General features: G+C 40.5%; 1 protein-coding gene across 5 annotated transcripts in view; it reads right to left on the minus strand.

Annotated features, from left to right (window-relative positions):
* Positions 1-1996: 1996 nt before the first annotated feature.
* Positions 1997-26953, minus strand: part of CPLANE1 (ciliogenesis and planar polarity effector complex subunit 1) — a 162996-nt gene continuing 138039 nt past the window's right edge. For 4 of the 5 annotated variants that reach the window (XM_015139879.3, XM_015139883.3, XM_015139882.3 and 1 more), the window contains 7 exons: positions 21454-21619; positions 18596-18654; positions 17775-17942; positions 16373-16497; positions 11084-11173; positions 4083-4261; positions 1997-3511 (listed from right to left, as the gene is read on the minus strand). In XM_015139879.3, coding sequence (XP_014995365.2) covers positions 3335-3511; positions 4083-4261; positions 11084-11173; positions 16373-16497; positions 17775-17942; positions 18596-18654; positions 21454-21619 — 964 coding nt within the window. In that variant the 3' untranslated portion in view covers positions 1997-3334. The remainder of the gene's footprint in view (positions 3512-4082; positions 4262-11083; positions 11174-16372; positions 16498-17774; positions 17943-18595; positions 18655-21453; positions 21620-26953) is intronic. The other variant, XR_003730286.2, reaches the window with a different exon arrangement.

Genomic DNA, 26953 nt, shown 5'->3' on the forward strand with positions numbered 1-26953 from the left:
CAGTAAATTTCTTGTGTTGTGTTTTTCAGCTCTATCAGGTCAGTTTTGTTCCTCTCTAAACTGGTTATTCTGGTTATCAGCTCCTGTAGTTTTACCATGGTTCTTAGAGTCTCTGCATTGGGTTCTAACTATGCTCCAGGATAGGTGCGGTGGCTCATGCCTGTAATTCCAGCAGTTTGGGAGGTCTAGGGGGACTGATCACCTGAGGTCAGGAGTTAAGAGACCAGCCTGGTCAACAAGCTGAAACCCCATCTCTACTAAAAATACAGAAAAGTAGCCGGGCATGATGGCACGTGCCTTTAGTCCCAGCTACTCAGGTGGCTGAGGCACACGAATCGCTTGAACCCGGGAGGAAGAGGTTGTAGTAAGCCAAGATTGCGCCACTGGACTCCAGCCTGGGTGACAAAGTGAGACTCTGTCTAAAAAATAATAATAATAATACACCATAATTCAGCCGAGTGTGGTAGCTCATGCCTGTAATCCCAGCACTTTGGGAGGCCAAGGCAGGCAGATCACCTGAGGTAAGGAGTTTGAGACCACCCTGGTCAACATTGTGAAACTCCATCTCTACTAACACACACACACACACACACACACACACACACTAGCTAAGCATGGTGGCAGGTGCCTGTAGTCCCAGCTACTCAGGAGACTGAGGCAGAAGAATCACTTAAACCCGGGAGGCGGAGGTTGCAGTGAGCCGAGATTGTGCCATTGCACTCCAGCTTGGGCGACAAGAGTGAAATTCCATCTCTCCATGTGTTATTATTACACAGTTATAATAACAAAGACAGCACGGAACTGGCATAAAAACACATAGACCAATAGAACAGAATAAAGAACCCATCAATAGGTTGGGTGCGGTGGCCCATCCCTCTAATCCAAGCATTTTGGGAGGCCAAGGTGGGAGGATCACTGGAACTCAGGAGTTCCAGAAGAGCCCGGGCAACATGAAACACTGTCTCTATGAAAATCACAAAAAATTAGCCAGGCATGGTGGCATGCACCTAGTCCCAGCTACTTGGGTGGTCGAGGTAGGAGGATCGCTTGAGCCTGGGAGGTCAAGGCTGCAGTGAGCCAACATCACACCACTGCACTCCAGCCTGGAGAACAAAGTGAGATCCTGTCTCAAAGAAAAAAAAAAGAACTATCAATAAATCCATGCATTTACAGTCAGCTCATTTTTGGCAAAGACATCAAGAACATACAATGGGGAAAGGATACCCTCTTCTTCAATAAATGCTGCCAAGAAAACTAGATGTCCATTGTAGAAGAATGAAACTACATCCGTATAAATCATATATAAAACCAAAATAGATTAGACTTAAATGTGAGAACTGAAACTATGAAACTGCTTGAAAAAAACATTTGGGAAGTGTTTCAGGACACTCGTCTAGGCAGAGATTTTTTTCTGAGTAAAACCTCAAAAGCACAGGCAATGAAAGCAAAAATTGACAAATAGAATTACATCAAGCTGAAAAGCTTCTGCACAGCAAAGAAAACAATTAACAAGTGAAAAGACAACCTAAAGAATGGGAGGAAATATTTGCCAGCTACCCCTCCAACAAAGGATTAATAACCGCAATATATAAAGAACTTATATAAAGAATTTAGTAACAAAAAAGAATCCTACTACAAAATGGACAAAATATCTGAATGGACATTTCTTAAAAATGACATACAAATGGCCAACAGGTATATGAAAAAATGCTCGATACTACTATCATCAGAAAAATGCAAGTCAATATCATAATGAGGTATCATTGCACCCCGGTTAAAATGACTACTATAGAAAAGATGGAAAATAAATGCTTGTGGGCATACAGATAAAGGGGAATGCTCATACAGCCTTGGTGGGAATGCAAATTAGTATAGCAGCTATGGAAAACAGTATGGAGGTTCCTCAAATAATTAAAAATAGAACTACCATATGATCCAGCAATCCCATGGCTGGGTATATATCCAAAAGAAAGAAAATCAGTATATCAAAGAGATATCTGCACTCCCACATTTATTGCAGCTCTATTCACAACAGCTAAGATATAAAATTGATATAAGTATCCAACAATGGATAAATAGCTAGAAGAAAAGGTTTGGAATGTTTCTAACACAAATAATGATAAATGTTTGAGGTGATGAATATCCCAATTACCCTGATTTCATTGCTAAACATTGTATGCATGTATTAAAATATCACATGCACCCCATTAAAAATGTACAACTATCATGTATCAATACCCATAGAATACACAAAAAAGAAACAGAAAACATTGTAATATTTTAAATGACAATGACAATTAAATGACAATTAATAATAATGTTAGCATATAAAGTTATTTTCTAAAACAATTTAGTAAGGAGAATGGCACTGTTTTATAGTTCAACAAATTAATAGAAGGCAGCTGAATTACCATACCTGCTTCTGCATTCAACTTGCTGCATATGTTGTAAAATCTGGCTTCACACAGGTAGATATTTGGAAAAAAGGGGTATTTAATTGCTTTTTCAGATAATAGTGTGCTTTGATATTATACCAAACATTGATGAAGTAGTTGAAGGATCCTGGTTCTGAGTCAATTCTCATAAAAATTATCTCTTAAAACTATAACAAACACTGTTAGAGCTCAATACCAAAAACTAACCAGGTCTCTGTACCATGGTTACTACAAATTTAAGATAAGCCTTCTAGAGCATGGAGTCATATTCCCCTACTTTCCTGCCCAAAGCATCCACGCCTGTTTCTTCCTCCAAGGCTTCAGGCTGCAGGGCAGAAGACAGAAGATCTCCTGGCCTCCATGAAACTTGGCTTATTTAGAAATTCATGGTTGGTAAAATGTAGTTGGTCTTTCTTTTCACTCCTAGGCTAAACCCTGCATAGGTGTTTTAAAATAGGGTTCATAATTGAGTTCTCAGGTGAGACTGTGATTTTCTTCTCAAAGAAAAGAATTTTTTTCCCTATTAGATTAATCTATATATGGTTGTTTCTCAAAACTCAGAGGGTAATAAAGGAGGAGGCAAGATAGAATGTTTTATTGAAAGTAGGTTATGCAAACTTGGCTTGAAAGGTACTTATCATTTTAAAAATTATGCTTAATGATGCATCAAATACAAAAACATATAATATATCAATAGTCAACCTTTTCCCCATGAAGGCAAAGTTATTGAGAAATGTTTATTTTTCCTCTTGAAATGGCTAATCCAGGTAACAATATGATAGCAGATGGAAAATTCACATTGCTTCTTTCATTGCTTCTGTCCCTTAAACCTGTTAATCTTTCAGAACCACATTACTGAGGTGCTGGCCTGTGTATGGAAACAGAATGATATCCAGGTCTTACAGGTCCAGGGCCCAGTGGACAGACAGGCCCTGGTCCTCCACGCTGGCCACCATGTCTTCGATGGCATTCCAGTCCAGCTTGCTGAGGATGCTGCCAGTGCTCTCAGACACGCTGTCCATGCCGCCCACCCCAAAAGGATGCTCTGGCTCTTCCTCTTCAGTTGGAGACAAGTCCTATTGAATTGAAAAGACAGTCAGTTGTGGTCCTAGCCCCTAAAAACAAACAGAAAAACAAAAAAAAACCTGGAATGTGAACTAAGCTTTCAAAAATTCTAGAGTTGTTCATCCATCAAAGGGCTGAAGGAAATGTGCCAGGAAATAGGAAATAAGCTTTCAAAAATTCTAGAGTTGCTCATCCATCAAAGGGCTGAAGGAAATGTGCCAGGAAATAGGGCTGTGATTGCCCAGCACATCCAGATGGACAAGAGCTGAACATCATCTCACACAACAAGATGCTGGCACTGGATTCAAAGACAGGGAAGAATGGATGTTGATACTTGTAGTACAATTTTATGTTCTTATATTTTGGTCATTTTTTAGTTAAAAAATACAGTCACAGAGAATTCCGAAAGATAAATGCTGGAGTACTAAGCCAAAAGGGAAGATGCTTTGCATCACGATTTCAAACTGACCTAACAACCTTTCAGTATTTCCACATCCCACAAAAAACAAACTAAAAAACAAACAAAAAACCTGAAGAACATAGAGCAATCACTAGACAAACAAAATCTAGAACAATGCTTACTTGTAGAAGGGAATTGTGGCTGTCATGAAGAATCTTACGGATTTCTGAAGGTATCGTCCAGGGACTCACCACAGTCTCCTCTCTCTCATACTCCACACACACCTGCTTGGTCTGAGGTGCAAGTCCAGCATTTCCATGTTTTTTTGTATGCTGCTGACTACGACACGGAGCATTAGAGCCTTTTAAGGGGTAAGAACAAAGCATACATTGGGATTGATTGATTGATTGACTCATTTGTTAATTGTGACTTTTATCATCAAAGCAAAGGTAGTCACATTTTAAATAATATTCAAATCATAAGGTCTGGATATGGTTCACTTTAGGGTTCGAACAATTCGTGTCCTGTCAGTGTACGAGATGGAAAATGAATTCCAGCCTTCTTTGGATTTGAAAACTATTAGTAATTAATCTCTAAGACAAGAAAATTTAGTGAGGAGAGGCCACAGATATAACAGAACCGTGGAGAGGTCTTCACATCAAAGTTGGGTGAACTCTGAAACCTGTGCCTTCCCTGTCTTTTACGGATAGTCTTGTGAAAACTTCTTTTTTTTTTTTTTTTGAGATGGAGTCTTGCTCTGTCTCCCAGGCAGGAGTGCAGTGGCGTGATCTCAGCTCACTGCAAGCCACGCCTCCCAGGTTCACGCCATTCTCCTGCCTCAGCTTGCCCAATAGCTGGGACTACAGGCGCCCGCCACCATGTCCGGCTAATTTTTTTATATTTTTAGTAGAGACGAGGTTTCACCGTGTTAGCCAGGATGGTCTCGATCTGCTGACCTCATGATCCACCCGCCTCGGCCTCCCAAAGTGCTGGGATTACAGGCGTGAGCCACCGCGCCCGGCCGTGAAAACTTCTTAGAAGCAATGCTTTGGGCATCTTCACCCAGGCTTAATGCTTACAATCTGCCTTTGGGCAAAGGCATCACAGTGAATGTGGTGACAACACATTATGACCCTCTTTCTTCTTACTGCATGTATCAGTATTTGTTGAAAAGAAACTTTCATTCCAGCTAATGCCCAGAAGCAGCTTAGTAAACCCACAAACCAATAAGGTTTCTCCGCACAAAGCCCTAGAGGAGCCTACCTCACCTAACACAATGTTCCAAAGCCAGTGTCACAGCATGTTCTACCCTTCAAGGTGATTTCATGAAGAAACACCCAAGACATGGGGCAAATGGGAAGTAAATATAGATCCCAAACAAGCAGTCACGTGGCTCCCTGAAGCAGGAAGAAGAGGTAGGACAGTGCTGAAGTTTGGGCCCTCTTTGTCTTTTGTAACTCTACCAACCTTATGTACTTGAAGCTGAGGGTATATAAAGCCCCCAAAACAATCACAGCACACACTTTGGCATTTAGTATGGGCTAATAAGCACTTTTACATTCAGTCCCTTGAACTTACCAGACATTCATGCCTGGTCTTTGGATTTTCTAACACACCTCTGCTTTCCCTAGCTAACTTCATTGAGTTCCATGGCTTTAAATATCACCTACATGCTGATAACTCTCTAAAACCTGTACCTCCAGTCTCATAAAGCTAACCGCCCCTTCTTAAAATCTTTGCTTGGATGTGCAATAAACATCTGAACTTTAACAGGTCCAAAACCACACTGTTAATTTTTACCCCTAAACTGCCCCATCCCAGGAGACACTCAGGTTAAAATCCAGTAGTTTATCTTTCTTTTTTTTTTTTTTTTTTTTGAGACGGAATCTCACTCTGTCCCCAGGCTGCAGTGTAGTGGTGCGATTTCAGCTCGCTGCAACCTCCGCCTCCCGGATTCAAGTGATTCTCCTGTTTCAGCCTCCCGAGTAGCTGGGATTACAGGCATGTGCCATCATGCCCAGCTAATTTTGGTATCTTTAGTAGAGATGGGGTTTCACCATGTTGGCCAGGCTGGTCTGGAACTCCTGGCCTCAAGTGATCTGCCTGCCTCAGCCTCCCAACCTGCTGGGATTACAGTCGTGAGCCACTGTGCCCTGCCTCATCCTTCTTTCTTATACATGTCCAATCATCAGCAAGTCCTAATTTTGTCTATCTTCAAAATATATCCAAATCAAACAGTTTCCCCCATCTCCACTGTTAAAATCCTAGCCCAAGCAATCTATCCTTGTATGCCGTCTTCTTTTTTTCCACATGTTCCAAAACATAAATTATATTATCTCTCTGCTTAATTGCCTAAAATGAAGTCTCACTGGATCTCAAGTAAAATCCAAACTCCTTGCCTTAGCCTACAGTATCTAGCCCATCTCTTCCACCATATCTCTCGTCACTTTTCCATATTGATCTTTTCTGCCATACCAACTTTGTTTCTGTACCAGGGCTCTGAACTTTCTGTTCTGCCTTATCTTTATATAACACTCTTACCAGAACTTTGAACTTCTGCCTGAAACTGTTTTGCCTTATCTTTACCTAACAATCTCCTTTTCATCATTCAAGATCTTCACTTCAACATCACCTTCTCTTTTTCTAAATTTTTATTTAATTTTTAATTTGCTTCATACTAAGAGCTGGAGTAAGAGTTTTACCTTCTCAAAGAGACCTTCAACCACCCTTGCTAGAGTAGTTCCAACTAGCCAGCCTCATTCTCCCTTACTGATGTGCTGCTTTCTGTGTTGTTCATGAGTAACAGTGCCTGGTATGTTGTAGGAGCTCAATGGGCAGTTGCTGAGTGAATACTCTTCCTGACAGTTCTATGGAGAAAGCATTATTATGCCCATTTTGCAAATGAGGAAAGTTAGGCTTAGAGAGGTTATGCAATTTGCCCAAGATGATGGAGATGATCCACCCTAGAACCTGGGCTAATATATTAACTTTCTACTCTTTTTTTTGTTTTGAGACAGAGTCTCACTCTGTCACCCAGGCTGGAGTGCAGTGGCGCGATCTCACTGCAAGCTCTGCTTCATGGGTTCACGTCATTCTCCTGCCTCAGCCTCCTGAGTAGCTGGGACTACAGGTGCCTGCCACCATGCCCAGCTAATTTTTTTTTTTTTTTTGTATTTTTAGTAGAGACGGGGTTTCACCGTGTTAACCAGGATAGTCTCGATCTCCTGACCTCATGATCTGCCTGCCTCGGCCTCTCAAAGTGCCGGGATTACAGGCGTGAGCCACCACGCCTAGCCTACTTTCTATTCTTTAGGGTGAAGGAATAATAATACCTAGAGGGCCCTTTAAGATCATCTTCATATCTATAAGTAAAATATGAATAGATCTATTAATTTGCATCCACAAGGTGGCAGCTTTCCAAAAGCTTCTTCCTGGATTAGTGCCAAAGGGAAGGGAGCAGTGGTATAGACAGCTTAGGGATTTTTCTTTTGACTAGCCCCAAGAGTCTGAAAAAGAAACAAAGCTAACATCATTTGGTAGCACCTGCCACTGTAATATCCAATGTGAGAGCTATGCTCTAGTTGAAAAGGTTTGACATTTTTTCTGCTACTTAAAGACATCAGAGAGTATTTTGAAATGCCACTGGAAGTCCCATGTTAAAATAATTCAGTAAATTATTTTTCAGTAAATATTATTCAGTAAATAATTATTTCAGTAAATATTTCAGTGAATATTAATAAGGAACAAATTATGAAAAGCCTTATAAAGGAAAAAAATCTACAAGCAGATGACAGGAATGCATATGAGAACAAATACTGTGGTAAAAAGGAAAACAGTCGTTAAAACAGAAAAAGTGAGACTGAAAGAGAAACCAATGAGTGGTTAAGCAACACAACCACAAGAGTAGGCTTCCACTTCAAAGCAGATGGGAACAAGTGGAGGTGGGGTGCTGAAGTATCCTTCAAGTATTCATGATATGACTAGAGATCAGCAAAGACTACAAACATCAACTAATCCCAACCCCATCTTGGCTACAATTAATTTGGTATCTAGACATTGACACTTTTGCTTTGTCAAATGAACATGATTATTGCCAGCTAGAAAGAATGACAAAATCAAACCACTACCTAGTCTACTAAAATTACAGTTAAGAGTCTTGCATTTTAGGATAAATCTTCACCTATGGGGTATTACAAACCTTGAGAGGCTATCACTGGGTTTCTCTCACCTTGCTTTACCTAGAGATGGTTTTGTAATTTCCTTCCTTTCAGATCATAATGCATTTTTCTAAGGTTTATCTGGGATATCCAATTTGAGATAAAAATATAATATGATTGGGAGGCCGAGACGGGCGGATCACAAGGTCAGGAGATCAAGACCATCCCGGCTAACACAGTGAAACCCGTCTCTACTAAAAAATACAAAAAACTAGCCAGGCGAGGTGGCGGGCGCCTATAGTCCCAGCTACTTGGGAGGCTGAGGCAGAAGAATGGCGTAAACCCGGGAGGCGGAGCTTGCAGTGAGCTGAGATCCGGCCACTGCACTCCAGCCTGGGCGACAGAGCGAGACTCAGTCTCAAAAAAAAAAAAAAAAAAAAAAAAAAAAAAAAAAAAATATATATATATATATATATATATATATAATATGAGAAAATTTCTGTGAAACTGAGCATGCATAAGTCTTTTCGAGGTAAACTGTCCTGCCCCATTGAACAGTGAAAGCTTTCTAGAGTGAAAGGTAAGTTATAGATCAAGACGACACCCCACAGCAGAAACCAGGCTGCCAAGTACACTGGCTTCCCTCAGAAAGGAAGTACTCTTTCTCTAGGATGATGGGCACTGACACTCAGTTTCTTTATAACATAACACCAAACAGTGTCTACAGAGTCTAGCCTGAGAAATCTGAAACTGGATGATAAAACTAAACCTATTACCTCCACCATTCCCAAAGAAAATCCTGCTTCTTTTCTTGCTCTGCTTGTGTCAATTTGTGGGTCACAGTCTATCTAAGCACTTAAGCTAGAAACTTGGAGTCATACACATTTCTAACTTTCAGAGGCAGGGTTACCATTGAACAATGAAACAAGTATGTACAGCTTTCTATGGGCAAGGCCTCATGTTACATTATAATGACCTCAAGAACACAAAACCCTGGATCTCTGGGACTTTCAAAAACAAAACAATATAATGGTACGAGTAATTTCAACTGTTTTGAGAGGTAACATTGTATTTGGGGAATATTTTATCTGTTGAACTAGACATTGCTAGATATTTGCTTTGAAAAGAGTAAAAAGCTATTGAGTACTCTAAACTAGAAAATAATTCATAATGGATAAAAAGGAAAGACTTTGAAAAAGAGAAAAGCTAGCATGGGATTTAGAAGCTGATAAAGTTTGGCTGTGTCCCCAACCAAAACTCATCTTGAATTGTAGTTCCCATAATTCCCATGTGCTGTGGCCAGGTGGGAGGTAACTGAATCATGGGGGCAGTTACCTTCATGCTGCTGTTCTTGTGATAGTGAGTTCTCATGAGATCTGATGGTTTTATAAAGGGGAGTTTCCCTGAATATGCTCTCTTGCCTGCCACCATGTAAGACTTGACTTTGCTTCTCCTTTGCCTTTTACCATGATTGTGAGGCCTCCATAGCCATGTGAAACTGTGAGTCCATTAAGCCTCCCTCTTAAATTACCCAGTCCTGGGTATGTATTAGCAGCGTGAGAACAGACTAATACACAAGCACAGGAAATGATGCTTTGAGGATTCAAATTGATCCAAATGACCAGAAACTTGGGTTTTAATGCGTACATGGGGAAAAGAGTAGGAAAAGTATCAAATACATCGTCTAGAAAATACAGCCATAGACATTGAAAAGTTGATAAATGAGTTAAATAATGGATTCGACATAGGTAAAAAGAGATGGGGTAAACTGAACGACGGATCTGCAAAGTAATGAGCTAGTAGTAGAGAAAGAGGCATAATACCAAGCCTAGGCTAATTACTTCGTATTTCTCATCATTTTTCACAGTACATATAAATTAGTGGGGTTTGTTTTGTTTTGTTTTGAGACAGAGTCTCACTCTGTTGCCAGGCTGGAGTGCAGTGGTGCAATCTCGGCTCACTGCAACCTCCACCTGCTGGGTTCAAGCGATTCTTCTGCCTCAGCCTCCTGAGTAGCTGGGACTATAGGTGCATGCCACCACGCCCAGCTAATTTCTGTATTTTTAGTACAGACGGGATTTCACCATGTTGGCCAGGATGGTCTCGATTTCTTGACCTCATGATCCACCCGCCTTGGCCTCCCAAAGTGCTAAGATTACAGGCATGAGCTACCGCGCCCAGCCAAATCAGTGGGTTTTTAAAAAATAATTACCCCTACCAAATTTAGTTCTGTTCTTTCAATAGGGGATAACTGCACAGATTTCATTGGGTTTAATATGAGGATCAAGTGAGATAATGCACATGAGGTGTGAACATAATGCCTGGCATACAGTAAATGCTCTATACCTGTTAGCTACTATTGTTATTGTTTTAAGGAGATCTGAACAGGTCATTTAACTTCTCTATGTCTGTTCTCATAGTAAGATACGGATAATAGTTACCCTGTTCACCTACCAAGGTAGTTACATATATCCTCACTATTATAATCTGTATTTTCCAGGTGAGAAAATTAAGGATACATAAATGGGTTAGAAATTTGTGTAAGGTTACAGAGTAAGTGGTTAACTTGATTCCATAAAGCTACTCCAAAACTTCCTCTCTGAACCACTGCAGCACAGAGTCACACCATCCATTCTGAAATCTAGATTTGAAATTGAGTGATTTATAATTTTTAAAAATTTAGTATTAAGGGCCAGGCACAGTGGCTCATGCTAAAGCCCAGGCATAGTCACAGGACTTTGGGAGGCCAAGATGGGTAGATCACCTGAGGTCAGGAGTTCAAGACCAGCCTGGCCAACATGGCAAAACCCCATCTCTACGAAAAATACAAAAATTAACTGGGTGCGGTGGTGGGCACCTGTAATCCCAGCTACTGGGGAGGCTGAGGCAGGAGAATCGCTTGAACCTAGGAGCCGAGATCGCGCCATTGCACTCCAGCCTGGGCAACAGAGTGAGACTCTGTCTCAAAAAAAAAAAAAAGAAAATTTAGTATTAAGTCTGAGAACTTTATCTTCTTTATCCCTTACCTTTTCGGAAGGTAACTGGAGACTGCATAGCCTTTCTTACTGATGCTTTGGCTCCACCAGCTTTTTTCTGTATGGTGAAAGTGGCAGTTCCTGTATAGACAAACATTATTAACCTTCCATAGGCATTCATTATTTTTATATATAGTGAGTTATTTGAGGACAGACATCTTCTCCTGATCAGCTCTGAATCTGCTCACCAAGACCTATTCACAGTAGGGGCCCAATAAATGGTGGCTGGTTTGAACCAAGGCGGCAAAACATAAGTGCAGACAAAGAAAGGGAACACTCTGCTTTGACACCTGGTATCCTTCAAGCACAGCCATACTCTTGTTTCAAATGGCACATGTGTTTTGACGTTTCTGGCAACTGGAAAAGCTAGGAACATAATACACCTCTTAGCAGTAAACACCTAGACAAAATGCCAAGTTAAATTTTATCAACAGAATGATTAGTTTCTTAAACTCAAAGATTAATAACAATCATTTACTTCCATGTTATACAATATGTTCTCTTATTAATATAATCCTCAAAAACTCTATGAGGTAGGTTTCAGATAACTTATCTGAGGGCAAAAATCAGCAGCAGAGCTGGGATATAAACCTAAGTTCAGGGGATTTTAAAACTTAGACTTTTATTTCTTTTTTTTTTTTTTTTGAGATGGAGTCTCGCTCTGTCACCAAGCTGGAGTACAGTGGTGCAATCTCTGCTCACTGCAACCTCCGCCTCCCAGGGTCAAGCAATTCCCCTGCCTCGGCCTCCCAAGCAGCTAGGACTGCTGGTGCGTGGGCCTGGCAACTTTTTTGTATTTTTAGTAGAGATGGGGTTTCACTATGTTGGCCAGGATGGTCTCGATCATCTGACCTCGTGATCCGCCTGCCTCAGCCTCCCAAAGTGCTGGGATTACAGGCGTGAGCCACCATGCCCAGCTGACTTTTACTTCTTTATGCCTAAGATGCTTCTCGGTTACTAATCACGTAATCTTTGTACTGTAGTTGACAGAACTAAACATAAAACAAGCAACAATAACACAAACTACTCCTGGCCAGGCATGGTGGCTTATGCCTGTAATTCTTGCACTTTGGGAGGCCAACGTGGGAAGACTGCTTGAGCCCAGGAGTTTGAGAACAGCCTGGACAACATGGCAAGACTCCGTCTCTACGAAAAAAATTAAAAATTACCTGGGTGTGGTGGTGCTCACCAGTAGTCCCAGCCATTCAAGAGGCTGAGGTGTCTAACACACCACTAGGCACGGTGGCTCATGCCTGTAATCCCATCATTTTGGGAGGCCAAAGCTGGCAGATCACTTGAGGCCAGGAGTTTGTGACCAGCCTGGCCAACATGGTGAAACCCTGTCTCTACTAAAAAATACAAAAATTAGTTGGGCATGGTGGTGTGAGCCTGTAGTCCCCGTTACTCCGAAGGCTGAGGCAGGAGAATTGCTTGAACCTAGAGGGCAGAGGTTGCAGTGAGCTGAGATCACACCACTGCACTCCAGTCTGGGTGACAGAGCAAGACTCTGCCTCAAAAAAACAAACAAACAAACAAAAACAGAAACAAAAAAAGGCTGAAGTGGGAGGATCATCTGAGCCAGGGAGGTCAAGGTTGCAGTGAGCCATGATCACACCACTGCACTTCCATCTGGGTGACAGAGTGAGTTCCTGTGTCAAAACAAACAAACAAACTCCTAACAGTATGGAAGCAGGGCTGAAGAAATTAGCCAAAAACTACATACTGCTTCACAAGATAGAAAGCAACATACAGTCAAACTCCCAAGTACATTAAGAAAAACTCTTCATTTACAAATTAACTGCAGTGCATTTGAAAATCTTGATGGAGCCTCACCCCCCCACATGTGCAGTGACTGAACTTGACCTATGTGAGTTCAGGTTATCTGTATCACTGACTAGGAAAAGGTCTGGAATCAGTCTTGCCTGGGTTTCCCTTCATTCTCCCAAACACTGGGGGACCTGAAACTTCTGAATGTAGCCAGGTGAAATGGTTGGGTCTGGGTGTGACAGAGGCCACAAGAACAAGGGGAGCCACAGCCTGCTCTACTGAGGCAGAGAATCAGAATATCCACAAGCACTCAAGCTGCCTCTTTTATCTTTGCATTAAAAGACAGGACAATAGCCAGGCATATGGTATTATTCTCTGACGTGGTATAAATACTGTAATACCTGCCTATTAATATCCTTGAACAATAATTTGTTTATAAATAGCTATGCTTAGGCAAAAAGCTCAATAACTATTTTTTCCAGTTATCTATTTGTTCAATGTTTGAGTATTTCATTTATTCAATGTGAGGGGTAATATGAAGATGAATAAGGGAATACTGCTGCAAAGTATTCTAGTATGGGGCATGAAGTTTACAGGTAACAATAACAGGACGCCTGTTGTAGTGCTTCAAGAGGGACATAAACATGTGACTAAGGGTTCAAAGAACAGAAAAATAACTACTTTGGCCACCATTATCTCTAATTCTCATAGCAACCATGCAGATTAAATATAAGCCTCAATTTAGAAATGAGAATGTAGAATTTCAAATTGATTATATCAGATTGGACAAACTAAATAATTAAGATTAGGAATGTCTTCAGACACACAGAAGTGAGACATTCAAGGTATAAGGGAGCACAAATCACGTCATGTGGTTGGAAAACAAGCTGCTGAGCAGCACAGGTTCTATGGGGAAAGGAGGTCAAGGAAGCAGGAGAACACACAGAGGATGCCTGAAGGCCAAGCAGAGGGTCTAGACGTTTCTGCGTGGGTATGAGTGTTGCTGAGGGTTCCTGAGACCAGGAGTAGCAGGAGCACCTCCTCAGCATAATCCAGCAAGGGCAGGTGAGATTAACGGAAAGACAGGCTAAGGCCATAGCAACTGTCAAAGCACAAGGTAAAAACAAAGATTTGAAATTGAACATATATAACAGGAAGACATATTTCTGTATAATTCAAGACTTTTTCATCAGATGTTAAGAAACCATCAGATGTTAAGAAACCATCAGATGTTCTTAAAACCTTGACAATTTTAGATACGTGTTTAATTCTGGCAAATATATCAGGTGTAAAATAATATATTTTTTAAAAAGTATGGTTCACTATTTTGAAATTTCAGTTTTAAAAGAGCAGTATTTTCTTACTGTAATTTGTCAATCAAAAAAGCCAAGAGCTGGTCAGGCATGATAGCTCACACCTGTAATCCTGGCACTTCGGGAGGCTGAGGTGGGTAGATGCTTGAGCTCAGGAGTTCAAGACCAGCCTGGGCAACACAGCGAGACCCCCCTATCTCTACAAAAAACGAACAAATAAACAAAAATTAGCTGAGAATGGTAGCATACACCTATAATCACAGCTACTCGGGAGGTTGAGGTGGGAGACGGCTGTTGAGCCTAGGAGGCAAAGGTTCCATGAGTCAAGATTATGGCACAGCACTCCAGACTGGGTGACAGACTCTGTCTCAAAAAAAAAAAAAAAAAAAAAAAAAAGCCAAGAGCTAACCAAATCACGAAGGGTTTCATCTAAAGAATTGGGATTTATGGAAATTTCAATGTTCTAAATTGAGGCAGCATATTGAAGTGTTGGTTGGTTCTATGTGTGTAGGCTCTAGACCCAACCCTAGGATTAAATCTTGGCTCTACCACTTCCTAGTTGTATGATCTTGGGCAATTATTTGAGCTTTCTCTCTGCCTTGGTTTCCTCGTCTTTAAAGTGGGAACATAATAGCACCTATCTCACAGGGTTGTAATTAAAGAACATAAACAGAACCTGCCACATAATTAGTTGTTATTTTACCTTTTTTTTTTTTTTTTTGAGACAGAGTCTCGCTCTGTCACCAGGCTGGAGTGCAGTGGCGCGATCTCAGCTCACTGCAACCTCCGCCTCTTAGGTTCAAGCGATTCTCCTGCTTCAGCCTCCAGAGTAGCCAGGACTACAGGCGCACACCACCATGCCCAGCTAATTTTAGTATTTTTAGTAGAGACAGGGTTTCACCATGTTGGCCAGGATGTTCTCAGTCTCTTGACCTTGTGATCTGCCCGCCTCGGCCTCCCAAAGTGCTGGGATTACAGGCATGAGCCACCGCACTGGGCTTATTTTGTATTTGTAAATGTATACATTTATATTACATGTCAGCTATTATAATACATTCTCAATATATAAACATATTACAAATAACTGTTTTACTTTAGTAATCAAAACTCAAATATGGCACAATTAACTAAAGAAAGGTTAGTAAATAATGGATATACCTTGAAATGTGGAAAATTTTCAAAGGATAAAAACATGACATTATTTCAATCTGAGCTTCTTAGCATTTCTCTTCTGTGATGTATTCATCCTGCAATCTATCAGAACTTGATTTGTTCAAATGCCTACATCTTTAGCCAGATATACAAAAGAAACAGACTCCCAAAAAAGTTATATCTAATACCCTGAGTCTTCAAATGCTATTATAAAAAAGCCATTCGGCCAGCTGCAGCGGCTCACGCCTGTAATCTCAGCACTTTGGGAGGCCAAGGCAGGCGGATCACCCAAGGTCAGGAGTTTGAGACCAGCCTGACCAACATGGAGAAACCCCGTCTCTCCTAAAAATACAAAATTAGCCAGGCATGGTGGTGCATACCTATAATCCCAGCTATTTGGGAGGCTGAGGCAGGAAAATCGCTTGAACACAGGAGGCGGAGGTTGTAGTAAGCCGAGGTCATACTACTGGCACTCCAGCCTGGGAAACAAAAGCAAAACTCCGTCTCAAAAAAATGAAAAATAAAAAAAAAGTCATTCAAGGCCGGGAGTGGTGGCTCACGCCTGTAATCTCAGCACTTTGGGAGGCAGAGGCAGGTGGATCACCAGGTCAGGAGATCAAGACCATCCTGGTTAACAGAGTGAAACCCATCTCTACTAAAATATACAAAAAATTAGCCAGGCATGGTGGTAGGCGCCTGTAGTCCCAGCTACTTGGGAGGCTGAGGCAGGAGAATGGCGTGAACCCGGGAGGCGAAGCTTGCAGTGAGCCGAGATCTCATCACTGCACTCCAGCCTGGGCGAGAGAGCGAGACTCCGCCTCAAAAAAAAAAAAACAAAGCCATTCACTTAGAAAAATTCCTAGGGCCTTACTTCAAAGCAGAAAAAAAAAAAAAATTACAGCTAAGTCTTTATCAATGCTTTTCATTCTGTTCAAATCAGAACTCCTCTTTACTAAGACTTATACCTTTTACTAATGAAAACACAACTTTGGAGACAAGAAGGAATAGGTCCAAATCAGACAATTTACAAAAAAGCTTTAAGTCTTACCATGTGGCCAAGGTGAGCCTTGAGGTTGCCCAAAAGACTTTCTCTTATGGATGTAACTTGGTTTGGACATATATTTGACTTTTCCAGGTCGATTTATTAGAAAACTGTAACCGTGTTGATTCTCTCTATAGTAGAAATCACATAATTATTATATTCCTAGAATCTCATATCAGTGATAAACTTTAATATTTCAAAAAGCCTAAATTAAGCTGGGCACAGCAGCACAGGCCTACAGCCCCAGCTCCTGGGGAGGGTGAGACAGGAGGATCACTGGAACCCAGAGGGTCAAGCTGTGGTGTGCCATGATTGCACCTGTGAATGCCACTGCACTCCAGCCTGGGTGACAGAGCAAAACCCTGTTACTTTAAAGAAAAAAAATGGACCAAAATATAGCTCAGATTATATTCACTTGATACTGCCTATTCTGTACCTCAGTGATACACTTAACATATAACTCTCAACAAATTATTCTTTGTATCTTATACCTCAAACTTCATTTTTTTCACAAAATTTTTTTGTGGTTATCTCACTCCCCATTTCAAATTATCCATATACTGGGCAGTTATATATGTATTTAATCCCTGCTTTATTCTAGAAAAGTCTCAATGGGATTCTTTGGTATTTGAAGTAAACTCCACAGTACACACACAAATGATCTGATTACATCTGGGTTTGTGTTGGTAGTATCTCCTCTAGGCTCTTAAATTATGTGATTATGTTTATAATTCTAATAATTCATTTTGTCAAAGGTGGTGATGCTTAACAACACTGTACTCCAATTCATGTTCACCTTATGATCACCAACAGATATCAATAGAACTTTGCATGTTTGTTGACCATGCGTAAGAAATTTTATACTTGGGTAGTTTTCTTCAGCATTATGTTTAATTAATTACTGCCTAATGAACTCACATATAACCCCTCTGTAGGTGATTAAAGTAAAATACATAATACTAGCTACAGTTCAATGAGCATAACTGGGCAGGTCTGGGGTGGGTAGCAGAAAGGGAAGTGGTAAGCAGCTGGGGACTGGCTGTTTCTGCAAGAGAGACGACAAATGGAAAAATAGGATGAGCAGTTAGGAGGCAAATTACAGAGGCAAATATTAACAACAACTAAATAAAACAGGACTGCACACATATTAAATTTCATACTTCTGGAATACCTAAATGCTCTGTAAGCTTAGTGAGAAATGTAACACAATTTCTGCCTTTTTCCTTGGTGATTATATCAATGTATAAAGACCTCATGATTATGAGACTACTTTTTTTCCTTCACTTTATCATCACAACTCTAAGCAGGGTAAATGCAAATGCACTGAACTTAGGTCACAAAAGTGCTACATTTCTTCTTATCAGGCCTGACATTATCTTGCCAAATGGCATGTCAAACCTTGTCTTACCCTCTTGAAGAAGGGCAGTGTTGATATCTGGAAGAGTGAGTAGGGCTGGGTTTGTTAGGCAATGGTTTCTGTGGTACAGCTGGTAGCTGTACTGACTCAGATAATAGTTCATTCATCAGACTGTATGCTTGTGAGATTCGACGACTGTAGTGTTCAGAGAGCAGCAATCTGTAGACAAAGAATTAAGCATCATTTACTAAGAGTCGCTTTCAGTTCATCTATCCAGAGGGAATATAGTGTTCGAAGATCACCTAGCATTTTCTTTTCTCTTCTTTTTTTTTTTTTGAGACAGAGTTTCACTCTTGTCACCCAGGCTGGATTGCAATGGCACGATCTCGGCTCACTGCAACCTCCGCCTCCTGGGTTCAAGCGATTCTCCTGCCTCAGCCTCCCAAGTAGCTGGGATTACAGGCACGGGGCCACCATGCCTGGCTAATTTCACTTAGCATTTTCTTTCTTCAACGCTTCTCACATCCTTCTATTTGTCAGGTTTCTGAAAATGATTAGGTAGTATCATTAAAAGTACTTGTAGTTATGGTCTCTGGAGTATTTCCCAAATGCATGTAAATATCTGGGTTGGGAAAGGGAGAACAGCAGAAATAAAAGTCATAAAAACTGAATGAAACACGTAATATTTGAAAGCAAATTTGAAAAAAGGCTAGTGAGTCTCATTATTTTCCTTGCAGTGATATCTTCCATAATTTTCTGTTTATTGACAAAAAAGAGACTATTGTGAAAACTGAATTCCTAAGGCATTAACCTATGCCTCAGGTAGTAAGGAAGTCAGAGAGAATACACAGGGTTACAGCTACCAAACTCACCTGTCTTTTTCATGCTTCATCTTTTGTCTCAGCCTTATTTCCCTTGAAGTCATGTAAAGCTGCATAAGAAATATCCAGTTGGTTCATTATTGTTCAATCCAAATAATTAAACCATTAGACATAATTCTGTTATTGAGGAAACAGTACAAAACACTGTGGTGTTTGATGAAGCTTCCTACTGTAGCACAAAACATAAAAAAGTTAAATTAAAACATCATGTAATGAAAGTAAAAACCAAGTTAGGGAGGCGGTGGCGGGCGGATCACCTGAGGTCAGGAGTTCGTGACCAGCTTGGCCAACATGGTGAAACCTCGTCTCTACTAAAAATACAAAAATTAGCCGGGTATGTGGCATACACCTGCAATCTCAGCTACCCAGGAGGCAGAGGCTGCAGTGAACTGAGATCGCACCACTGCACTCCAGCCTGGGCGACGGAGCAAGACTCCATTTCAAAATAAAGAAAAATTTAATAAATGGAATGCAAAATCTATTTTCCTAGTTCAGTTAATATATTTTATTGAGTTAATTAGGAGAGAATCTTATTTGGCTGCACAAAAAATGTGAAGTAGGAACATTTTAGGTGGAAGTACCTATGCTTTGTACTCAATCTTGTAACTAACCTCACCAAGAGCCTGTTAATAAAGCTGAAATTAGACATTTAAAATAATTATTTTTATGTTTTAAAATGTTTATCAGAAACCTACTACAGTGAATTGACTGTGACTTGTAAACTCTTCAAGTTATACACCAGAAGGCAAACAACAAATGTCAGACACATACATATTATTCCAGAACATTAAGAACTATTGGTGTGAGTTACATGTGAGGTTCTTTTCACACACAATTATGTATATAAAAATGGACACTCAGAAGTAAACGCACTTTTTCAAGGTCCTGTAGAGAAGTAGTCACTAACAAATTAAAGGTCTTGTTGATTTCTAATAGAAATTCAAATGAAAATTTTAATTACATTAATACCTCACTAATCCCATCCAAACTTACCCAAATAGAAGTTAAAAAACAAAACAAAAAATGTCTGCAATCTTGAATGAGACCACAAAATCTATGAACCAAGCAGTTCTTAAACCCTTAGAGTTTACTTATTTTGAGACAAGAGCTCACTCTGTTGCCCAGGCAGGAGTGCAGTGGCATGATCACAACTCACTTTAATCTCCAACTCCTGGACGTAAGTGATCTTCTCACCTCGAGTAGTTAGGACTACAGGTGTGTGCCACTACATCTGGCTAATTTTCATTTTCTTACTTTTTATTTTTTTTTTTTTAGAGACGAGGTCTTACTATGTTGCCTAGGCTGGTCTTGAACTCCTGGCCTCAGGTGATCCTCCTATCTCGGACTCCCAAAGTGCTGGGATTACAGATATGAGCCACTATTCCTGGCCAATTTATTCTAAATTTGGACACAATTCTAACCATCTTGGGTATTTACTTCCCTGACAGCGAGAAGGTAATGTCAGAACCCATTCTACATTAGGGTGGGGGAATGCGCGCGCGCACACACACACACACACACACACACACACACATTCTTCTCTCAAATACACATGTACACACTTTAAGATTCTGTTCATGTACCTCAGTAGCCCTGAAGGCCACTACCATGTCTCCTGGGCTATCAAGAAAATGTTATGTTAACACCAATATACTCTTTTCAGAGACAGGTAAGTAAATTGCACTTTAAACAATAGTTCACCTACTGTTGCACCATTTGGTGTTTTAATGGAACAGTTTATCTGGAAAATTCACCAAAATAATTTGTTATCCTAATGATGCTGAAAAAATGAAGGGATATTATATTTTATTTCAGATTACAAAGTAAAAGATAAACTGTAATCTAAATGTAATTTTCATAGTAATGTGACTATCAAAGTAACAGTGCTTTGTTTTACCATCTGAAAAAAAATATACCTGACCTGGCTATGGTGATGTCTGTATTTAGGGCTCAGTAAATAAATGCTGACAGTTTTAAAGACAGTTAAAAAAACAAAAACCACACACACAGAAGTGACATTGTTCTGTTGATACATGACAATTTTTTTTTGTATTTTTTGTAGGTAACTTATTAACAGAAAATTAAGGGGCTTTTTATTTGTTAGCTTTTGCTTTATTTGTAGACACAGGGTCACCCTTTGTCTCCCAGGCTGGAGTGCAGTGGTGTGATCATAGCTCAATACAGTCTCAAACTTCTGGGCTCAAATGATCCTCCTGCCTCAGCCTCTAGAGTAGCTGGGACTACAAGTGTGTGCTACCAACCTGGCTAATTTCTTTTTTTTTTTTTTTTTTTTTTTTTTGGTAGAGACGAGGTCTCACAATATTGTTGCCCAGGATGCTCTCAACTCTTGGTCAAAAGTGATCCTCTCACTTTGGTCTCCCAAAGTGCTGGGATTATAAGCATGAGCCACCATGCTGAGCCTCAAAGTTTTCTAAGCAAGTAAATTTTATAAACTAAGTAAGGGAGCAGGCATAGAAAAGTGAGTTTTTAAAATGGCTTTAATACACATAGTCAGTTGTTTCAACTGTCAATGACTCTCACTGAAAATTAAAGGAACAACTCCAATTGGTCACCCAATTACTCAACCTCTTCCTCTTGTTAAAATGCTACAGCCATCATTAGCCTGGGGGACAAAAAAATATTTAAGATAATTCAGTATAACTTGGTTAGCACAATATCCTGTAACGTTTTAAGGTAATTAACTTTTCCTGACTTAAGTAAAACATTTACTTTTCTATATGCCAAATTAAAAATGTATCCAAATTATGTTAATCTTTTTCTTAAAATTTTGCCAGGAAAGTAATTACACATATTCTATAATTCCATTGCCCTTGACACTGCAGACTTACTGGATTGCTTCTGGGACAGAAAGGATCATGTTCTTGCCCTCTCTTTTCTGCCAGCTCATTTAAGTACTTTGCCATTCTTTCTTTTCGTTTTCTTTTCATCCAGGCTTGAATCTCTCTTCTTTCCTTGTCAGTTCTTTGTGAATGTCTGCCAGAAGAATGCTGAATTCTAAGAAATTTAACAAGTAAGACATCATTTGCTTTTAAATTTGTTATGCAGATAAGATATATCATGACTAAACACTATTTATCTGGAAATATTTTGCCCCATCTTCAAAAGCAGTATATACTTATGTTCTCTAGTCAACTCACTCCAATTTGTTACCTGAACTCCACTGAAAAGGGACTCAGAAAGCTAACAACTTCTTTACAACATTTGCCTTAAACTCTTTTCCCTTCTTCTTTAAACTCTATCTTACTGGATCTTTTCCTAACTCTCAGAAAACTATATAGCCTCCTGCATTGGCTCCTTTCTTGTCTGCTCACTGCTTCAAAACTAATGTCTTAAAGGTTCTCCTTTTGACTTTTTTTTTTAACTTTTTAATTTTGTGGGTACATAGTAGATGTATATATTTATAAGGTACATGAGATATTTTGATACAGGTATGCAATGCATAATAATCACATCATGTAAAACGGGGAGGTTTTCACTTCTTTATCTATTAATATAACTTATTCCCTGCACTATTTCTATCAACTTCAAAACTTCTAATACAGGGCTGGGCTCAGTGGCTCACACCTGTAATCCCAGAACTCTGGGAGGCCAAGGCAGGTGGACTGCTTTAGCCCAGCAGCTCAAGGCCAGCCTGGGCAAGATGATGAGATGCCATCTCTATAAAAAAGAAAAAAAAATTTGCCAGGTTGAATGGCACATGCCTGTAGTCCCAGCTACTCAGGAGACTGAGGTGGGTGGGAGGATCACTTGAGCCTGGGAGGTCGAAGCTGCAGTGAGCAGTGATCGTGCCACTGCATTCCAGCCTGGGTGACAAAGGAAGACTGTCTCAAAAAAACAAAACAATTGCAACACAGAGGTGACTTCCAACACCTGCCCTTCTGGATCTACTCCCATGCTTAGGTTCATGTCACACTTTCCATGGTCTGGCCCAAATTAATGGACTAAGCATGGCAGGGATACTGTGAAAGGCCCATTCCTGCAAGACACAGGTGACTCTGTGGGTGACTTGGCCTGAGGTCTTACCATTGACCCAGTTGAAACATTCTTAAAACTACACAGTGCACTGAGACTCTGTCTCCCCTACCCTCTTTCCCTCTCCTTTACAGGGAGGGCTGAGAGCTGCATCGTAGTCTGATGCTTCTCCTTACTTCTTCCCTGCATTCTGCTATCCTCTCACAAGCATTTTCCCCAGTAAATCTCTTCTGCAGCTAAACCGACCTTAGCTTCTTGGAGGATCTGAACTAACATACATGTACTAAGAGTGGTCTGAGAAAATGGGTGGTGCAAAATGGGGATTTGGGGCCAGGTGCAGTGGCATGCACCTGTCATCCCAGCTACTTGGGAGGCTGAAGTGGGACAATCATGAGTTCAAGCCCAGTTTGGGCAAAATAGCAAACCTCCGTCTCCAAAAAATAAAATTTTAAAAAGTTTCTGTTTTAAAAGATGGGGACTTGGACAGATGCATCACCCAGTGATTGAAGAAGACACCCTCCTAAACAGAAGACTAGTCACAAATACAAACAATACATTTTATTCTGAATATCTGCTTTCCTTTAGAGACTCTGGAATCTTTACACATGGCAGGCAGTATCCCCCCAGTAAAACCCCAGGCATGGAGTTTCTAATGGGCTTGCCTGGTAGACATTTTACACATGTTGTCACAACTTGTTACTGGAGGATTTAAGTGCATTCTGTGCGACTCCACTGGGAAAAGACTCTTGGAAGTTTGTGCCTGATTTCCCCTGGAATTTACTCCATGTACCTTTTGCCTCCTGTTAGGATAAATTATAGCCATGAAAATGACTATTTGCTGAGTTCTGTGCATCCTCCTAGGTGATTTCTGAACCTGGGGGTGATCTTGGGGACCCCCAGCACAGGGTCAAATCTACATCAACACTGCAGTCTGATAGTTTTCCCCAATTTTATGGCATCCTCCCTTTTTCCTTCACAGGCATTTCTCCAAATAAATCTCTTGCTCATCAAAATCCCATCTGCTTTGCAGAGGACTTAAAACTAATATACCACTGAATATTACCACTCGATGTTTTTCTGCCACCTTATATCTAAAACTGTATTCTCTTTTTTATTTATTTATTTTTTTGAGATGGAGTTTCGTTCTTGTTGCCCAGGCTGTAGTGCAATGGCACGATCTCTGCTCACTGCAACCTCTGCCTCCCAGGCTTAAGCGATTCTCCTGCCTCAGACTCCTGAGTAGCTGAGATTACAGACTCGCAGCACCATGCCCAGCTTTTTGTATTTTTAGTAGAAACGGGTTTTCACCATGTTAGCCAGGCTGGTCTCGAACTCCTGATCTCAGGTGATCCGCCCACCTCAGCCTCCCAAAATGCTGGGATTACAGGAGTGAGCCACTGAGCCCAGCCATTATTTAATTAAATTAATTTATTTAATTACTTATTTGTGTTTTTGAAACCTAGTCTCTACCAAAACTGTAAAAACTAGCTGGATGCAGTGGCACACACCTGTAGTCCCAACTACTTGCAGGCTAAGGTGGGAGAATCACCTAAGCCTGGGGAGGTTGAGGCTGCAGTAAGCCATGATTGTGCCACTGCACCCCAGCCTGGGTGACAGACTGAGACCCTGTCTCAAAAAACAAATAAACAAACAAAAGATATATTATGTCCTTCTCAGGGAAGGAAGCAAAATTAACAGAATGCAGGATTTAAAAGATATTTTTATTTAAAAAAAATTTATTTTGAGATTGGGTTATGAGGCTGGCTAATTTTTATATTTTTGGTAGAGATTGGTTTTCCCTGTGTTGCCCCTGCATTCTTTATCCTGCTAAAGAAATCACCATCAACTCAGTCACCCAAGTAGAAAAGCTGTCATTCTTACCACCTGATAGCCTCCAAATGTTTACTTACACCTATTACCCTACACTCTTCATTCTGATCACCTCATCTCTAAACTACTGAAATAAGTCTTCTAACTGGCTCTAATTTCCATCTTAAAGCCCTGTGCTGCATGCAGATGGTGCCACCTGGCGCTTAAGGACCTGCATGCATGTATTACTGCTGAAAGAAATCATAGATAACAAAACAAATGGAAACGCATCCCATGCTCATTGATGGGTAGAATCAATATTGTGAAAATGACCATATTGCCAAAAGCAATCTACAAATTCAATGCAATTCCTATCAAAATACCACCATAAGGGCCAGGTGCGGTGGCTCACACCTGTAATCCCAGCACTTTGGGAGGCTGAGGCGGGTGGATCACCTAAGGTCAGGAGTTCAAGATCAGCCTGGCCAACATGGCAAAATCCCATCTCTATTAAAAATGAACAAATTAGCCGGGTGTGGTGGTGCGGACCTGTAATCCCAGCTACTAGGGAGGCTGAGGCAGAAAAATTGCTTGAACCCAGGAGGCAGAGGTTGCAGTGAGCTGAGATTGTGCCACTGCACTCCAGCCTGGGCAACAAAGTGAGACTCTGTAAAAAAACAAAAACAAAAACAAAAACAAAACAACAACAACAAAAAAAACCCCATCATCATTCTTCACAGAACTAGAAAAGACAATCCTAAAATTCATATGGAACCAAAAAAAGAGCCTGTATAGCCAAAGCAAGACAAAGCAAAAAGAATAAATCTGGAGGCATCACATTATGACTTCAAACTATAAGGCCATAGTCACCAAAACAGCACGGTACTGGTATAAAAATAGGCACGCAGACCAATGGAACAGAATAGAGAACCCAGAAATAAACCCAAATACTTATAGCCAACTGATCTTCGACAAAGCAAACAAAAACATAAAGGGGGAAGGACACTCTATTCAACAAATGGTGCTGGGATAATTGGCAAGCCACATGTAGAAGAATAAAACTGGATCCTCATCTCTCACCTTATACAAAAATCAACTCCAGATGTATCAAGGACTTAAATCTAAGACCTGAAACCATAAAAATTCTAGAAGATAACACAGGAAAAATCCGTCTAGACAGTGGCTTACGCAAAGGCTTCATGACCAAGAATCTAAAAGCAAATGCAACAAAAACAATGATAAATAGGTGGAACTGGACGGGCGCGGTGGCTCACGCCTGTAATCCCAGCACTTCGGGAGGCCGAGACGAGCGGATCACGAGGTCAGGAGATCGAGACCAGCCTGGCTAACACGGTGAAACCCCGTCTCTACCAAAAAAATACAAAAAACTAGCCGGGCGAGGTGGCGGGCGCCTGTAGTCCCAGCTACTTGGGAGGCTGAGGCAGGAGAATGGCGTAGACCGGGGAGGCGGAGCTTGCAGTGAGCTGAGATCCAGCCACTGCACTCCAGTCTGGGCAACAGAGCAAGACTCTGTCTCAAAAAAAAAAAAAAGAAAAAAATAGGTGGAACTTAAACTAAAAAGTTTCTGCACAGCAAAAGAAACAATCAGCAAAGTAAACAGACAACTCACAGGGTGAGAGAAAATCTTCACAATCTATACATCTGACAAAGAACTAATACCCAGAATATACAAAGAACTCAAATAAATAAGCAAGAAAAAAAAATCCCATCAAAACAATAGAGTTAAGGCATGAAGAGACAATTCACAAAAGAAGATATACAAATGGCCAACAATCATGTGAAAAAATGCTCAACATCACTAATGATCAGGGAAATGCAAATAAAAACCACAATGCGATACCATCTTACTTCTGTAAGAATGAACATAATTAAAACATCAAAAAACAATAGATGTTGGCAGCGATGCGGTTAAAAGGGAACACTCCTACACTGCTGGTGCGAATGTAAACTAATACAACCACTATGGAAAACAGTGTGGATGTTCCTTAAAGAACTAAAAGTAGAACTACCATTTGATCCAGCAATCCCACTACTGGATATCTACCCAGAGGAAAAGAAGTCATTATATGAAAAAGATACTTGCACACACGTTTATAGCAGCACAATTCACAATTGCAAAAATATGGAACCAGCCCAAATGCCCATCAAGCAATGAGTGGATAAAGAAATTGTGGTACACATATACACCATGTCATACTATTCAGCCACCAAAAGGAATGAAATAATGGCATTCGCAGCAACCTGGATAGAATTGGAGACCATTATTCTAAGTGAAATAACTCAGGAATGGAAAACCAAATGTCATATGCTCTCACTCATAAGCTATGAGGAGACAAAGGCCTAAGAATGATACAATGGACTTCAGGGACTTGGGAGAAAGGGTGGGAGGTGGGTGAGGAATAAAGACTACAAATTGGGTACAGTATATACTGTTGAGGTTGATGGGTGCACCAAATCTCACAAATTACCACTGAAGAACTTACTCATGTAACCAAATACCACCTGTTCCCCCAAAACCTACGGAAA

The sequence above is a fragment of the Macaca mulatta genome, chromosome 6 (assembly GCF_049350105.2).
Source record: "Macaca mulatta isolate MMU2019108-1 chromosome 6, T2T-MMU8v2.0, whole genome shotgun sequence".
Lineage (NCBI taxonomy): Eukaryota > Metazoa > Chordata > Mammalia > Primates > Cercopithecidae > Macaca > Macaca mulatta.